At 36.5% G+C, this 18,167-nt stretch overlaps 1 protein-coding gene across 1 annotated transcript; it reads left to right on the forward strand.

Moving 5' to 3' along the window:
* The first annotated feature begins 1,030 nt into the window (after positions 1–1,030).
* On the forward strand, positions 1,031–2,935 carry LOC144998230 (uncharacterized). Its single transcript, XM_078958043.1, has 3 exons — positions 1,031–1,462; positions 2,017–2,040; positions 2,440–2,935. Exons 1-3 carry the CDS (start codon positions 1,267–1,269, stop codon positions 2,739–2,741), a joined length of 522 nt encoding a protein of 173 aa, XP_078814169.1. The 5' UTR covers positions 1,031–1,266; the 3' UTR covers positions 2,742–2,935.
* Positions 2,936–18,167: the final 15,232 nt, after the last annotated feature.

An 18,167-nucleotide genomic window follows, 5' to 3' on the forward strand; every position in this document is an offset into this window, starting at 1 on the left:
ATTATTTGCATCATTTTTACTACAAAAGTGTTCGAAAAAACTAGTTGGAAGCTACTAACTGCTAACTGGAAATTGTAGTTTTTATTTGTATATGAATGTTTGGGAAAATAGTTAGAAACTTTTAAAATATATAAAATTACATAAAATGACTTATCCAAAGCATTTCATCGATTTTTTTTTTAAAAAAAAATAATTAAATCAATTTGCAAAAGTATAAAATAGTTTTTGGATAAACCCTATGCTTTTGTATTTTCAACTTTTTATTTTAGCTAAAAGTTAGAAGCTATTAATATCAAATGAAACTTTTTTTTAAAGTTTTTTCTTAAAAGCTAAAAGTTGCATACCGAACACACATATTGCTATTGCACTTGAAAATGATAATATATTGATAGACCTAATGATTTGAAACCTCACATAATTTATATTTACAAAATTTTGACTTCTCATTGTATCTTGATAATTTGAACTTTGTATCTCAAACTCTTATCAAAACCGAAAGAAAGAACTAGCTAGACAACTCACTTATGAATCCATCAAAAATCAAATAAAATTGAAGATGGAGTAATATGAGTTTTTATTAAAAACATCCATTGTATCGAATGTATGTCTTGTGAAAATAAATCTATAATTTGTTGTTGCCGTAGTCATCATCGTCTTCTTTCTTATCAAAATAAATAAATAAATAAAAAGGTGCAAGGGCAAACTTGTTTTTGAAGTAACTTTTATATTCCATAATCTTGGTCACATTATACATACCAAATCTAGCCAATTCGCCTCAAAATAAAAATAAAATAAATAAATAAATAAATAAAATAGACACTCATAAATCGAGTGTAGACAAGACATGACTATAAATAATGATATGCATAAATACAGAAAGAGACAAAATAAAATGACAAGTTTAGTGGATTTACGATGGCTTCTCATGAATTGTCAGCCAACCTAAATTTATGGTTTCACCATATTCATCGAATCGGGTCGGGTCAGGGGTATGTTGTCGGCGATCTTAATTCATATTTGATTGCATCCGTAACTTCCATGTGAAAACGCACATCGATAATTTTGACTTTTGTACACCCACTCATGAATGCGAGATCCCAAATCTTCAACCGAACACAAAATTCCCTCACACTGTAGATTCTCATCAAGCTGTTAAAAAAACCATGATACTCTCCATTAGATCTCACATATGAGATAACTACTCACTACTCAGCCATTTCTCGTATCCATAGAAGCATAGCGATCTATAGAGGGAGAGAAAGAGAGATGACAAGGAGATCTGGATCATGTTTAAGGTGTTGTCTGGTGATTTTCGCAGTAGCATCTGCACTCTGTGTATCTGGTCCAGCTCTTTATTCGAGGCTTATAAAGGGTTTTAATTTGAAAGGAGGTTCTTCGATTTCTTGCGCCCCATGCGTCTGTGATTGCCCTGCTCCTCTCTCCCTTCTCAATCTTGCTCCTGGTAATTAAACCATCGATTGTGCTACTTTTATTATCTGATTATCATTGTTTTACTAGTGATTAGAGTCTATTATGATTTAGGACCTTTAATTTCTACATGAATTAGCGAATATCCGATTCATCATTTGTGTAGTTGTTCATGTAATTAGGTAATTAGGATAACACTCGTCTCCGTTTTCCTACCACTTAATCCCAGATTTCCCTCTTTTGATCTATTTCTCATCATTTTTTGTTCAATTAGACTGTTTTCGATCTGCGGTTTCTATATTTTTGGAGTTCTAGTGGAATCAAAGTATATCCAGTTCATATCCAGAGGAAGATCTCTGTTTTCAATGCTGTAGATTCTTTGTTTCTTGTTGAATGGAGTAAAAACTTCGAGGACTATGGAATCCATTATTCCGTAATCAATATGATTCATATCTTCCTGCCATTGTAGAAAGCTAGAATTTTGTGAAATACCAAACATTCACTGAACTTTGATTATTATCCGTACAGAGAAATAATATTCAAACTTGATTTCAACTACTGATTCTTATTTCTTGTCATATATTTCAGGGTTGGCTAATCTTTCAGTTACAGGTAACTGTTTATCCTTCAATTTTCTGCATTAAGTTAAAAAGACAACCGCATACCATATATAGCTTATCAGATTAAATCCATTAAGTAAAAAAGAAACAACACTTAGCACATCAACAATGATGATGCATAAAGATAATTGTATTTAAAGGTGTTTATCATGAAATGAAAATGGTTTTCAATTGTTTTCGGGTTCTAAATATCATGGATCATATGAGTCTCTACTCATCATTCAACAACACATCGTGTAGTTCACTTAAACTTTCATACACAATAGTTCTTGATGATAGTCTATATGTTTAAAATGCAAGAAGTAGCAACATACGTTCGTTTCATGTCATGTTATGTCAAATAGGGTCTCAATAAACAATATATATGACGATTTTGTCACCATAAATTCAGATTGTGGGAAAGATGATCCAGATTTGAAGGAAGAAATGGAGAAACAATTTGTGGATTTACTATCAGAAGAGCTAAAACTTCAAGAAATAGTTAGTGAAGAACACATGAGGCATATGAACATAACATTTGGTGAAGCAAGAAGAGTGGCAGCCCAATACCAAAAAGAAGCAGAAAAATGCAACACGGCTACTGAAACATGCGAACAAGCAAGAGAGCAAGCCGAGGCAAAAATGAGACAAGAAAAGAAGATAACTTCTTTATGGGAGAGAAGAGCAAGGCAACTTGGTTGGGAAGGGGAATAACTTCATTGCGGATGTTTTGAGGATTTTTTTTTTTTTTTTTTTTTAATTGAATGTGGTTTTTGGATCTATAAAAATATGTTGTACTTTGTGAATCTTTATAGCTACTTATAGTAATTTTGTTGCAAGGGTGATCAATTTGCCCTTGAGTAATCATATAAATTGAATGATTCTTATTTGGTTGTCTTGATCTCAAATCTTATCTATATCTTTGTTATAAAAGTGAATTTTGAATCGTATGCGATTGAAATTTCCAAAACTATTCAACTTGTTATCACGATTCTAAGATTTTTAATTAATGATCATATTGGTTACTCTTAATTGTTTTTTTAGTTTTTAATGTTTTACCTCCTATAACTCTACATTGCTTTTAACTAATTTGTGATTAATTAAATTGGTTATGTTGAATATGATGTTAATTTTAGTGGTAGTGTATGTTAGTTTCGTGTAACATTTCATATTTATCTATGTCTATATCTATATATATTATGTTATAAATGAAATGAAATGTAATTTGATTTTTAATGGATAAAGCTTCCTTCATATTATTTTTAATTTATTGCCAACTTTTTAACTTTCAACCTTAATATACTTTAAATATCCTCTTAAATACAAACATTATCATTTTAATGCTACATTTTAGGACTATCAGTCTAATTTGCTTAATTTTTTTTTTTTTAATTTGAATATGATACTAAATGCAAAACTTAAATCAAAATATAAAATAAACTTATGAAAATGTCCAAAGCCTTTTTCAGAAAAAATAATTTAATAAGTTAAATTGGTGTTAAATGCAAATTTGAAATTGAAATGTAAAATTGACTAAACAATATCTATTAACTATTTTTTATAATAACCAAAAATATCTAAACAAATTATTTTTTTAAATTCATTAAAAATGATAATAGTTAAAAATAACATAAAATCCTAAATTATGTTATGTTACCTTGAAAACAATGGTTAATATTTAAAATAATAATCATCGTCAAAATTAATAAATTACTAATAGTCATTTTCAAATGAATTAATGATAAACATAGTTAAAATAAAAATAATTATAAAATTTTATTTACATACAATCCATGGGTAGAAGCCATCAAATAATATGATTATGACATATATTTTTCATATGATTCAAAGTAAATACAAGTATCAATATGGTGTTAAGCGTAACTCTAAGATCGAAATATCAATTTGACTAAGAAATATCCAAAAACCATTTTTTTTACAATAATTGAAAATCTTCAAAGAATATTTTTTTTAAATTCATTAAAAATAACATGAAATCATAAATTACATTATATCTTTAAATGATTAACATTTAGAATAATAATCATGGCCTGAATTAATAAATTACTAACTACGTCACTATAAAATGAATTAATCATAATTAAAGTTAAAAATAAAAATAATTCTGAAATTAAATTTAATTCTATTTACATGCAACCCATAGGCAGAATCAATCAAGATAATGCAATTATGACACATGTCCATCTTATCATATGATTCAAAATGATTATAAGTTTAAATAAATTAACAACAACAACAACAATAACAATAAACTTTGAGAATCCCATTATAATGGCGGTAGGGAAGGTAGCAATTGATAATCAGGTATGTATATGAGGAAGTGGAACTATGTCACTTTGATGACCCTTGGAATATTCACAATGAAAAGTTATAGAATGAGGGAAAATGTAAGTCGTTAACAGTAAGACATACGCATGCGTTCTTCGTAAAGAAGCATATGTATTTTTAAACCTGCAAAAAGGGCAAAAAACCATGGGTGGGTGGAAGAGAGTTGTAAAACAATAGATGCATAATCCAATTACTAACATAAGGCAATGAATCATTATCAACACTAAAGATAAAAACAAATACATACATGGTTATGAGGCTATTCATCAACCCTAATGTTTCGCCTCAACATCATCTTATTTGATGCAATGTCCTCGTTAAGAGCATGCTCTTCCATGTCAAGCCACATACTATCATCCCACTTCCTTTTAGGTGTCTTATATTTCTCTTACCATAAATCATTATTTACTATACCTTTCTTACCGTTTTTAATTAAAGCCTCCTTATGGCAGTCCATACCATCTCAAACATCTTTCTCTCATTTTTTTTTTTTTGATTCATGCCATTCCTAATGAGTTTCTTGTATTCGTGTCCAATATCATATCCAATAAATTTCGAACACATGTCCACCTCAACATCCTCATTTCTGCCACCACATCTTCTTCTAGTGTTCCTTTAACGACCAACATTCAGATACCAACTGTGACATCCCCAAAATCATAGCCAGAAAAGACCGATTTTGTTTATGCTTTGTTTAAAAATCAGAGTAGCATTTTAAATAAAAGTGTTGCGGAATTTGTCCCAAAACAAAATATGATAAAGATTTATCAAAAGCATTTCCATAGAAATGTATTTCATTAAAAGACTTAGGATGGCATGTTCGTACAGATCAAAAGCATAAACAGTACAATATAAGCCTTACTATATTATTTCATATCTATAGGCCTATATCCGTAATCCCTCGTCCAAACATCATATCTATGCTCAAGCGCCACTACCTGTAATACATAAAACTGAGTGGGTCAGGCTTGGGAGCCTGGTGAGCACATAGGGTTTTCAACCCACAATAAATAAGTTTATTAATTCCATCAATCAATAATAACCCGATTACCCGTTCTCGTTATCCTCACATTACGTCCCTAAACACCTATCATAAGGGACCTATCCTAAGGATCATCATCGGGATGGACACTACTGCTAAGGGGGTTCCTCAGCAATAAATGTCCTAAAGACAACCATGTGGGGGATGGAGTACACCGGTGAACACATCGTTCACAACACCTACAGGTTGCGAGCCTGCCAGCGTTCCACTGGACTGTCTAGAAGAGTCTGTGGTCGTCATCTATACTCTGCTAGATGACTGGAACAACAACAACAACAACATTGAGGTCTCTCATCATTTTATCACACATCGTCTTATTACATCTACCTATGTTTTACCCCAACATTTTTGTAGATATAAAATACATATACAGTTTAAATCATTTAAACCTTGTATAAAAACATTCATCCAACATAGATAACAAGTATACAGATAATATGCACATATAGCACGTAATATATAAAATACTTCATATCTATGTGTAAGATGAAAGTAACTATGCACTCACCTGAAAAGGTGGTGATTCCGAAATCAGACAGCGCTTCGCTTCTTAAAATAATTTCCTTCGACGAAACCTAGTATTATTACCACTAGATATTAGTCTATTATTCGCTGAGACTAATTAATAGTCTAGCTATTATTACTATTATATAAGCGTTAAAAAAAATACTTATATAACCCATAAAAATAGCCCAAGTATTTATTATAAGTTCCTAATAATGTTACTATAATTAAATAAAAGCTATATTAAAAATAGCGTAGACGTAGCTCACTTACAATGAGTTTTATAGAAAACCAGGATTTGCTTGGAGCAGCATTCCCGAGTCGAAAAGCTCTTCTTCTCGGATCCGTCGAGCATCCGGGGCTTCCGCTTCGTGCTAGGGAGGTTCCCTAGGCTTTTCGGGGGATTTCGGGGCTAGAGAGAGGTTCTAGAGAGAGAGAGAGAGAGTAAAGAGAAGAAAGAATAAGAAAGGTGTGAAGAAAATGAGGGTGGGAGATGTGGTATTTATAGGGTGAAATGTGGCTGAACTTGGTGCCACATGTCACCATCTGGTGGCAAGCCTTGGGGAGAAAGCAATGGCCAAGATTGTGCCACATCACCCATTTTCGCACATCACACTTCCGACTTCTAAAATCCGTAACTTTCACATACGACCTCCGTTTTTGATGTTCTTTATATCCACGCGTAGGTAATAATAAGATCTACAACTTTCATTTTGACTCCGTCGGCTAATTCTCGACCGATCTTAAATTTAACAGTACAAGGAGATTATATTGTTAAACGTCCGCGTAAAATTCATACCTTCTACATACGGACTCTGTTTTCGTCTGTCTTTTTACCGTTGATTTCCTATTAATGAGATCTTAAACTCTCATTTAGGTTGCGTAAGCCAAAAACCGCACGAACTAAAATTCGAGTTTCGGGCCGTGCACTGCTAAGCCGAATTTTAGAAAAATCATAACTTCCTCGTACGAAATCAGATTTGGGCGTTCTTTTTATGGAAGTTCTCGGTTTAACATATACTAAAACTTTGGTTTAGATTACTAAGGCTAAAAATCCCTTCATTGTAAATTCACTATTTACATCTCCCGGTGTCGTGTCGGTTTTGCCGTAAAACTTCGGCGAACCATAACTTCTTCGTTATAACTCGGATTTTGGCATTCTCTATATCCCCGGAATCCTTGTTTCGACCACTACAACTTTATATAAAGATATAGGGCTTATCACATACTTTAATTTTTACACTTATTTTTATTCTTTATTAATTATACATTTATAATTAAATAATAAGCACATAAATACACATAATTCACATAATACTCAAATATTTCATCTTTATTACTTCAAAAAGAGTTACAAGAGTTGACCTAGACTATTACATTGACAAATATGCTTAGCCCTGAAACCCGGGCGTTACACATACATCATAGCAGGTTTAATAACTCTGTAAAATTTCACTTTCAAAATCAACAAGACCTTCCTATCACACAAGACTCATGGAGGTTGCCTTCTACTTTAACCCACCATCCTTAATGTGATATGAGATATATAGGATGTCTAATGACTCTCTATAAAACTTCCCTCTCAAAATCAACAAGACCTTCCTATCACAAAAGACTCGTGAAGATTGCGTTCCACTTTAACCAACCATCCTTAATGTGATATGAGACATCTTTCTTGATACTCCCTATTTTATGTATGAAAGACCCTAAATACTTGAAGATTTCCTTTGGGGAAAGAGGCAGCCCCCATAAACTTATGTTTGCTCCTTTTTCATTCACTTCAACACTAAAAGTGCACCAAAGATACTATATCTTAATAATGTTGATTCACGGTCCTTTATCCTCTAATGTCACCCTCCAGGTATCTAGTTAGGCATTCAACTTAACCCCTAGACTTTGCCACCAATACAACGTCATTTAGAAAATCATACACTAAGGTGCCTTCCTTGGATCTGATTATACATCTCATCAAGATTAATGCGAAGATGTAAGGGATAAGATTTGAAATTTAATGTAGGACGATTTCGACTATAAATGGTTTGTGTCTCTAATAGAATTTCGAACATATGCCATAGACCGATAATACATATCACAAATATCCATGAAATATCTCCTCGCGGCCCCTCTAGTTTCCAAAGTCCTATAGATCACCTCTCGTGGAACAATGTCAAAATCCTTCTCAAGGTCAATAAACACTATATCGATGTGACATCCCCAAAATCACGGCCAGAAAAGACCGATTTTTATTTATGCTTTTAAAATAAATTCAGAGTAAATCCTTTTGATTAGAAAGAGTTGCGGAATTTGTTCCCAAAACAAAACATGATAAAATAATATTTATCAAAGCATTTCATCAAGAGATGCATTTTCATTATATAATTAAAATTTGGGGTGTCATGTTCCGATACAGACCATTAAGCATAAACAATAACATTACAAGTCATTCAACAAATATATACATATACAGACTTGTAAACAAAACAACTTGATGGTTCGTCCATCTTACGCCCTTGTGCCACTTCCTGTAATACAAATAAAACTGAGTGGGTCAGGCTTGGGAGCCTGGTGAGCATATAGGGTTTTCAACCCACAATAAATAAATTATATTTAATTTCACCAACCAATCACTATCCCGATTACCCATTCCCGTTATCCTCACTTTACGTCTCTAAAACAACATCTATCTCAAGGGACCTAATCTAGGATTTTCATCGGGATGGACATTACAGCCAAGGGGTTTCCTCAACAATAGATATCCTAAGGCAACCATGAGGGGGATAGAGTACACCGGTGAACACATCGTTCACAACACCTACAGGTTATGAACCTGCTAGCGTTCCACGAGACTGTCTAGAAGGAATCTGTGGTTGTTATCCATACTCCGCTGAATAACTAGGTCAACAACAACAACATCGAGGCCTCTCATCTGTTTATTACACCAACTATCTACCCATGTTCTACCCAACATATTAGTAGATAAAAATATATATTTTTATACATAGTTTAAAACCTGTATAGCATTTTCATCCATACATATTTCACATAACAGATGAGGCATACCCACATAGCACGTATTTCATAGAAAACAAATCAGATCTATGAGATTGAAGAGAGTGAATATATATTCACGTACATATCAACGAAACTATACACATAACACGTATTTCGTATAAAATACTTCATAATTATGCATTAGAAGAAAGTAACTACACACTCACTTGATCAGAAGATGATCGGACAACACTACGGCTTGCAGAAGTAGTAATCCTCAGCAGATCTGGAAGATCTCTACAAAAATCGAACTTCTCGCGGGCAGAGCTTCGGCTCGGAAACCGCACTTCTCGGGATCTTCGGGATCTCGGGACTCGCTTCGGGACTCGGGAATATTACCGGGGCTTCGGGATGGCTTTGGGGGTAAAAACGCAGAGCTTTGGCACAAAAACGAGAGGAAATTAGCAATTTGGCCGGCTGCCCTCGCATTCTATTTATAGGAGGCTGGGAGCCTCATTTACGCGGGGCGTACTGCAGTACGCAGCGCGTACTGCCTCCGAAATGCGTCATCGCATGCGTCATCCGAAGTGTTGACACTTTGGCTGTACGCGGGGCGTACTTACTTACGCGGCGCGTAAGTCGGATCAGACCTGTGACTCGCCTTCGGATAATGCTTTCGAATTTTGATTTAAAAATAAATACAAATTAATTAATAAACTTCGGAAATTCATATCTTCTTCATACGAACTCCGTTTTCGACGTTCTTTATATCCACGGAAAGGTGAGACTACGCTCTACAACTTTTGTTTAGACTCCGTCGGCTAATTTTGACTTTATTTTTATTATTTATTTTTTAATAGGTCGGGACAGAAAATTTCGTTATAAATTCATAACTTCTTCGTCCGACGTTCGTTCTCGCCTAACTTTTTATCGCTTTGATACTAACAACGAGATCTTCGATTCTCGTTTAGATCACTAAGGCTAAATATCGCTTTAACGTAAATTTCACTTTTTACGCTATTCAGCGTTGCCGGTTCGTCGCAAAACTTCGACAGGTCATAACTTCCTCGTTATAACTCGGATTTCGGCATTCTTTATATCTTCGGAAACCTTGTTTCAACTACTACAACATTATCTAAAGATATCAAGTTTATTTTACACTTAAATTTTGACGCTTATTTTTATTCTTAATTAATCAAACCACATAATTAAGCAATTAAGCACAAATCACATAATACTCAAATAATACAATCTTATTATTTCAAAACGGGTTACAAAGGTTAACCTAGACTATTATACCAACATTAATGACAAGCCCAGAAACACAGGCGTTACAATTCTCCCCACCTTAGAATGATTCCGTCCCCGGAATCACACATCAACAAACAAATGCGGATAGCGACCCATCATGTCACTCTCCGTCTCCCAGGTGAGATTCGGCCCATTCGTGTGTTTCCATCAGACAAGCACTAACTCGACCATCTTGCATCGCAACTTCTTAGTCTTTCGGTCAACAATTGCCTCTGGTTCTTCAATCAACCTTTTGTTCTCATCGATTCTCAACTCCGAAAGTGGAATCATGTCGGGAACTTCCCCGGTGAACTTTCGTAAATAACACACATGAAAAGTGTTATGAATTCCATTCAGTTCTTCTGGTAGTTCGAGCTTGTAAGCTTGGTTCCCAATCTTCTGAAGAACTTTAAACGGTCCAATAAACCTTGGACTCAACTTTCCCCTTTTACCAAATCTTATAAGTCCCTTCCACGGCGAGACTTTAAGCAAAACCGAATCTCCAACCTCAAAAGTCATCGGTCTTCGCTTTTTGTCAGCATAGCTCTTTTGACGATCTTGAGCTGCCAACATTCTTTCCCTAATTATTTTCAACTTTTCAGCAGTTTGATGAACCAACTCCGGTCCCATAAACTGCTTTTCCCCAGCCTCAAGCCAACAAGACGGCGTACGACACTTTTGTCCATACAAAGCTTGGTAGGGTGCCATCTTAATGCTCGACTGAAAACTATTGTTATAGGAAAATTCTACCAACGGTAAATGTTCATCCCAGTTACCTAGGAATTCCAAGGTACATGCTCTTAGCATATCTTCAAGTGTTTGTATCGTTCTTTCACTCTGACCATCAGTCTGCGGATGGTAAGCTGTACTTAAACACAACTTGGTACCTAATTCCTCTTGTAGACTTTTCCAAAATCGTGAGGTGAAACGGCTATCACGATCCGACACAATCGTTAGCGGAACACCGTGAAGTCTCACAATTTCCTTCACATAAGAATTCGCAAGCTTTTCCATAGACCATTTCTCTCTGGCTGCTATGAAATGCGCACTCTTAGTGAATCGATTGACGACCACCCAAATCATGTTGTGACCATTCTTTATTCTGGGTAGTTTAGTGACAAAATCCATAGCAATGTCTTCCCACTTACCCATAGGCACAGGTAAAGGTTCTAAACTCCCATACGGTTTTTGATGTTGTGTCTTGACTCTCGCACAAGTCACACACTCAGCCACATACTTCGCAATGTCAAGCTTCATCGTCGGCCACCAGTAGTAGGGTTTCAGGTCCCTATACATTTTAGTGCTACCGGGATGAATCGAGTACATGGTCTTGTGAGCTTCTTCCATCTAAAGATCTCTGGCTCCTCCTGTCTTAGGTATCCAAATCTGATCTTGGAACACCTTCAATCCATGACCGTTTGTACCAAACACCAACGTTTTGCCCAAACGTTCCTCCTTTCGGTCATTCCTTTCAGAAGCTTCCTCTTGAGCTTTCTTTATACTTTCCACAATGGTCGAGACAACTTCAATTCTCAACGCTCTTGGCCTTTTTCTCTCAACATTGACTTTTCGACTGAGAGCATCAACAACTACATTAGCTTTACCGGGATGGTAAAGTATCTCACAGTCGTAGTCCTTGAGTAATTCTAGCCAGCGTCGTTGCCTCATATTCAATTCCTTCTGATTAAAGAGATATTGGAGACTCTTATGATCAGTGAAAAGTTTGCACTTTGTGCCATAGAGGTAATGCCTCCATATTTTCAGAGCGAAAACTACCGCTGCCAACTCCAAATCATGAGTCGGGTAATTCTTTTCATGCTCCTTCAGCTGTCGAGACGCATATGCTATCACCTTTTCTCTTTGGGTTAAAACACAACCCAATCCAACCCTAGACGCATCGCTATAAACAGCGAAGTCTTCAACTCCATCGGGTAGAGAAAGTATCGGTGCCTCGCATAGCTTCTTCTTTAGCTTCTCGAATGCTTCTTTATGCTTCTCACTCCAAGCATAAGTAGCTCCTTTGTGGGTCAAAGCTGTCAATGGAGTAGCAATCGAAGAAAAGCCTTGGATAAACCTTCGGTAATATCCGGCTAATCCTAAAAAGCTTCGAATCTCCGTGGGACTTTTCGGTTGTTCCCACTTCATCACAACTTCGATCTTCGCTGGATCAACCATTATCCCTTCTTGGTTGACCACGTGACCCAAGAATTGGACTTCACGAATCCAAAAATCACATTTGGAGAACTTAGCATACAGCTTCTCCTTCTTCAAGACTTCTAACACTTCTCGCAAGTGTCTGCCATGCTCCTCCTGGCCTTTTGAGTAAATCAGAATGTCGTCTATGAACACTATCACAGATTTATCAAGGAACGGATTGCAAACCCTATTCATTAAATCCATGAATGCTGCCGGAGCATTGGTTAGTCCAAACGACATAACCAAGAACTCGTAGTGTCCATATCTAGTTCTGAACGCAGTCTTCTCTATATCCTGCTCTCTCACTTTTAGCTGATGATATCCTGACCTCAAGTCGATCTTTGAGAAATAACTTGAACCTTGTAGCTGATCGAATAGGTCATCAATCCTCGGCAACAGATATCTATTCTTTATTGTTGCCTTGTTCAGCTCTCTGTAATCAATGCACATTCTCATACTTCCATCTTTCTTCTTCACGAATAACACCGGAGCTCCCCAGGGTGATGAACTAGGTCTAATGAAACCTTTGTCCAATAACTCCTGAAGTTGTATCATCAACTCCTTCATCTCCGTCGGTGCTAATCGATAAGGTGCTTTTGCTATTGGCGTTGTTCCTGGTAACAAGTCAATTCTGAACTCTACTTGTCTATCAGGTGGTAATCCAGGAAGATCTTCGGGAAATACTTCCGGATAATCACACACCATTGGAATACTCTGCATCACCTTCTTTTCCTTCTTAGCATCAATCACGAATGCTAAATATGATGTACATCCTTTGGTCAAACATTTTCTGGCTTTCATTAGGGAAATGATTCCAGAATTCACTCGGCGTTTGTCCCCATACACCATAAATGATTCATTCCCTGGTGGGTTTACCTTCACTATCTTCTTCTTGCATAATATCTCGGCATCATTGGCACTAAGCCAATCCATTCCCAACACGATGTCGAAACCATTAAGTTCGATAGGCAATAATTCCTCGTGGAACTTATTCCCATTAAGGTCGATTAAGATGTTTTTCATACGATGGCTAACAGGTACAAACTTGCCACTAGCAACTTCGACTAATAAAGCATTATCTAGTCTATCAACAGGCAAGGCTAGTTTTCTACCAAATTCATGCGATATAAAGGAGTAGTTGGCTCCAGAATCAAATAAAATTTGGGCAGGCAATTTGTTTACGAGAAAGGTACCTGAAGCGACATCAGCTTCATCTTTAGCAGCTTCCAGTGTCATCTGGAATTCTCTCGCCTTTGGCTTTGGCGGAATGTTGGGTCTAGCTGCCTCCTTCTTCTTCGGGCAGTCCCTCGACATGTGTCCCTCCTCACCACAACCATAACAAACTTTCTTAGTGAGGGTACATTCATTGGTATAGTGACCTGGCTTTCCACACTTGTAGCATGTGGTCACTACCTCACACTTTCCATGATGCTTCTTCTTACATTTGTCGCACCATTTCGCTTCGCCCCCACTTCCCCTCGAACCAGACTTCGAGAACTTGTTTTTCTTATTGGACCCTGAAGTTCCATCGAACTTCCTCTTTTCGCCAACTTCTACCCTTTCCAGACCCTTCTCTTTCTGCTGGGCCTCCACATTCTTAGCTGCACGTACAGCCGTTTTCAGAGTAGTTGCCATCTTGACTGTCGGGCCAAAGTCGCCAGGCAGTCCATTAGCAAACCTCTCAATCTTGGAGAGTTCCGTTGGCACTAGGTACGGAAATAATTTCATTTTCTCAGTGAATGCCATAGCGTAGTCGTCTACGCTCATCCTCCCCTTCTTCAAGTTTTGGAACTCATTGTTAAGATCAATCAGATCTATCTCTGAACAATATTGCACCCTTAATTGTTCCAAAAACTCTTCCCATGACATTTTCAGGGCTTTCCCTTGTGGCATAGTATCTGCCAACAACTTCCACCAACTTAATACTCCAGTCTTCAGTTGTCTGACTGCAAATACAGTCTTTTGTTTGTTGCTACAGTCGCAACTTTCAAATACCATCTCCATTTCGGAGATCCAATCCATTATTTCAACAGGCTTTGGGCTCCCAGAAAGACTTGGCGGTTTGGCGCCCAAGAAATTCTTGTACATTCGCCCATCGTTGTTGTTTCTCCTTTCCGGATTGTTCCTTCGTTCTTCTTGAGTCCCAACTTGACTCAAAATGCGACTATTGTTCCCTTCCTCCGACTGCTCGGGAATCAATTCAGGTTCCTCAATAGGTATGATAGGTTTGTCCCTATTGTTATGCAACATTTGTCGCATCTCCTCCCTTTGTTCGGCTAACATAGCCCGAATCATGGCTTGCACTCCAGCCATGGTGATCTGTTCTGGTGCTGCTGCTACAACAGGTATTTGCTCAATCACTGGCGGTTGATTCCTATTTTCATCCGCGTTTCCAACGCCACTCCTTGTTCTCACCATTTTTGATCTACACACCGAATAAGGTGAAATTTAGATCTTCGATCATGATAGATTTCAAATCATCCTTATCACTCCGAAACGATTACATGCTAGTTCTAATATCGTATACATACGCTTACAATCCTAAACACATAAACCTTCAGATCCGGTTGGCAACAAACCGTAGATCCGAACAAGTAATATCATATATGGCAACATATAACATTTAGCACATAAAAGCATTTTAGGCAACGTTCCTAAAAGAAACTAGTGCTTGTGTCTAAAATCCAACAGACACACATCTCAAATTCCACTTAGGATTCTAAGTTTAAGTTTAGAAATCCTACAATTTCCTAGTTCGCTTAAACTAATGCTCTGATACCAACTGTGACATCCCCAAAATCACGGCCAGAAAAGACCGATTTTTATTTATGCTTTTAAAATAAATTCAGAGTAAATCCTTTTGATTAGAAAGAGTTGCGGAATTTGTTCCCAAAACAAAACATGATAAAATAATATTTATCAAAGCATTTCATCAAGAGATGCATTTTCATTATATAATTAAAATTTGGGGTGTCATGTTCCGATACAGACCATTAAGCATAAACAATAACATTACAAGTCATTCAACAAATATATACATATACAGACTTGTAAACAAAACAACTTGATGGTTCGTCCATCTTACGCCCTTGTGCCACTTCCTGTAATACAAATAAAACTGAGTGGGTCAGGCTTGGGAGCCTGGTGAGCATATAGGGTTTTCAACCCACAATAAATAAATTATATTTAATTTCACCAACCAATCACTATCCCGATTACCCATTCCCGTTATCCTCACTTTACGTCTCTAAAACAACATCTATCTCAAGGGACCTAATCTAGGATTTTCATCGGGATGGACATTACAGCCAAGGGGTTTCCTCAACAATAGATATCCTAAGGCAACCATGAGGGGGATAGAGTACACCGGTGAACACATCGTTCACAACACCTACAGGTTATGAACCTGCTAGCGTTCCACGAGACTGTCTAGAAGGAATCTGTGGTTGTTATCCATACTCCGCTGAATAACTAGGTCAACAACAACAACATCGAGGCCTCTCATCTGTTTATTACACCAACTATCTACCCATGTTCTACCCAACATATTAGTAGATAAAAATATATATTTTTATACATAGTTTAAAACCTGTATAGCATTTTCATCCATACATATTTCACATAACAGATGAGGCATACCCACATAGCACGTATTTCATAGAAAACAAATCAGATCTATGAGATTGAAGAGAGTGAATATATATTCACGTACATATCAACGAAACTATACACATAACACGTATTTCGTATAAAATACTTCATAATTATGCATTAGAAGAAAGTAACTACACACTCACTTGATCAGAAGATGATCGGACAACACTACGGCTTGCAGAAGTAGTAATCCTCAGCAGATCTGGAAGATCTCTACAAAAATCGAACTTCTCGCGGGCAGAGCTTCGGCTCGGAAACCGCACTTCTCGGGATCTTCGGGATCTCGGGACTCGCTTCGGGACTCGGGAATATTACCGGGGCTTCGGGATGGCTTTGGGGGTAAAAACGCAGAGCTTTGGCACAAAAACGAGAGGAAATTAGCAATTTGGCCGGCTGCCCTCGCATTCTATTTATAGGAGGCTGGGAGCCTCATTTACGCGGGGCGTACTGCAGTACGCAGCGCGTACTGCCTCCGAAATGCATCATCTCATGCGTCATCCGAAGTGTCGACACTTTGGCTGTACGCGGGGCGTACTCACTTACGCGGCGCGTAAGTCGGATCAGACCTGTGACTCGCCTTCGGATAATGCTTCCGAATTTTGATTTAAAAATAAATACAAATTAATTAATAAACTTCGGAAATTCATATCTTCTTCATACGAACTCCGTTTTCGACGCTCTTTATATCCACGGAAAGGTGAGACTACTCTCTACAACTTTCATTTAGACTCCGTCAGCTAATTTTGACTTTATTTTTATTATTTATTTTTTAATAGGCCGGGACAGAAAATTTCGTTATAAATTCATAACTTCTTCATCCGACGTCCGTTCTCGCCTAACTTTTTATCGCTTTGATACTAACAACGAGATCTTCGATTCTCATTTAGATCACTAAGGCTAAATATCGCTTTAACGTAAATTTCACTTTTTACGCTATTCAGCGTTGCCGGTTCTGTCGCAAAACTTCGACAGGTCATAACTTCCTCGTTATAACTCGGATTTCGGCATTCTTTATATCTTCGAAAACCTTGTTTCAACTACTACAACATTTTCTAAAGATATAAAGTTTATTTTACACTTAAATTTTGACGCTTATTTTTATTCTTAATTAATCAAACCACATAATTAAGCAATTAAGCACAAATCACATAATACTCAAATAATACAATCTTATTATTTCAAAACGGGTTACAAAGGTTAACCTAGACTATTATACCAACATTAATGACAAGCCCAGAAACACAGGCGTTACAAGGTTCTAACTTCTTTCTCATATTTCTCCATAATGAATATAAAGATATGTATCACCTCATTCGTCAACTTCCTATGCATGAAACCATATTGGTTCTTTGTAACAGCTTGATGCTACACAACCTAGCCTCGAATAATTTGTTATAGTTTCATCATATGACTAAGTAACTTAATACCTCTATAATTGTCATAGCTTTGGGTATCTCCTTTGTATTTATAAATTGGGATTATGGTACTTGATCTCCACTCCTCGTGTATCTTGGCGATCTATAAGATAATACTAAATATGTTTGTCAACTACCTAGCTCCTTCCTTACATACATAACGCCATGCAATAATAGGAATTTGGTCTAGATATATGGCTTTGTTCCTCCCTATTTTCCTAAATACTTCTTCACTTCCTTGTTACCAATCTTCAACCAAACACCTTCTATGTCAATATATAGACTTAGCCATCTACATTCCTATATCATATGGTGGAAGTACTATTATTATAGAAAAAAAAAAGGAAAATAACTACCATATTTCCTTTTAATATCTTCATCCTTCACTAGATTTGGCCATTGTCATCCTTAATAAACATACATTCCCTAAATCATCCATGTCTTTTTTTCTTTGGTTTTAGCTAGCTTGTATATTCCTTGCCCCCTCCTTTAGTGTCCAATATATCATACATTTCATCATATGCCTTGGCCTTAGTTACAACCACATATTTTTTCGCCTCACGACTAGCATCATTGTACTTTTCTTTAGCATTTCCTCTTTCTTCATCCCTAGTAGACTTAAAAACTTCTTAAAATGATCATTCTTCACTTAACCTTTACTTGGATCTCCTTTCTCCACCACCATGTTTCTCTATATAT

The sequence above is a fragment of the Lactuca saligna genome, chromosome 5, assembly GCF_052625555.1.
Source record: "Lactuca saligna cultivar CGN05327 chromosome 5, ASM5262555v1, whole genome shotgun sequence".
Lineage (NCBI taxonomy): Eukaryota > Viridiplantae > Streptophyta > Magnoliopsida > Asterales > Asteraceae > Lactuca > Lactuca saligna.

Bases quoted from the DNA above. Each gene is read 5' to 3' on its own strand.
- LOC144998230 (XM_078958043.1), top strand. From the start codon at position 1,267: ATGACAAGGAGATCTGGATCATGTTTAAGGTGTTGTCTGGTGATTTTC. The intron at 1,463-2,016 runs GTAATTAAACCA...CATATATTTCAG, and splicing joins CCTTCTCAATCTTGCTCCTG to GGTTGGCTAATCTTTCAGTT. The intron at 2,041-2,439 runs GTAACTGTTTAT...CCATAAATTCAG, and splicing joins GGCTAATCTTTCAGTTACAG to ATTGTGGGAAAGATGATCCA.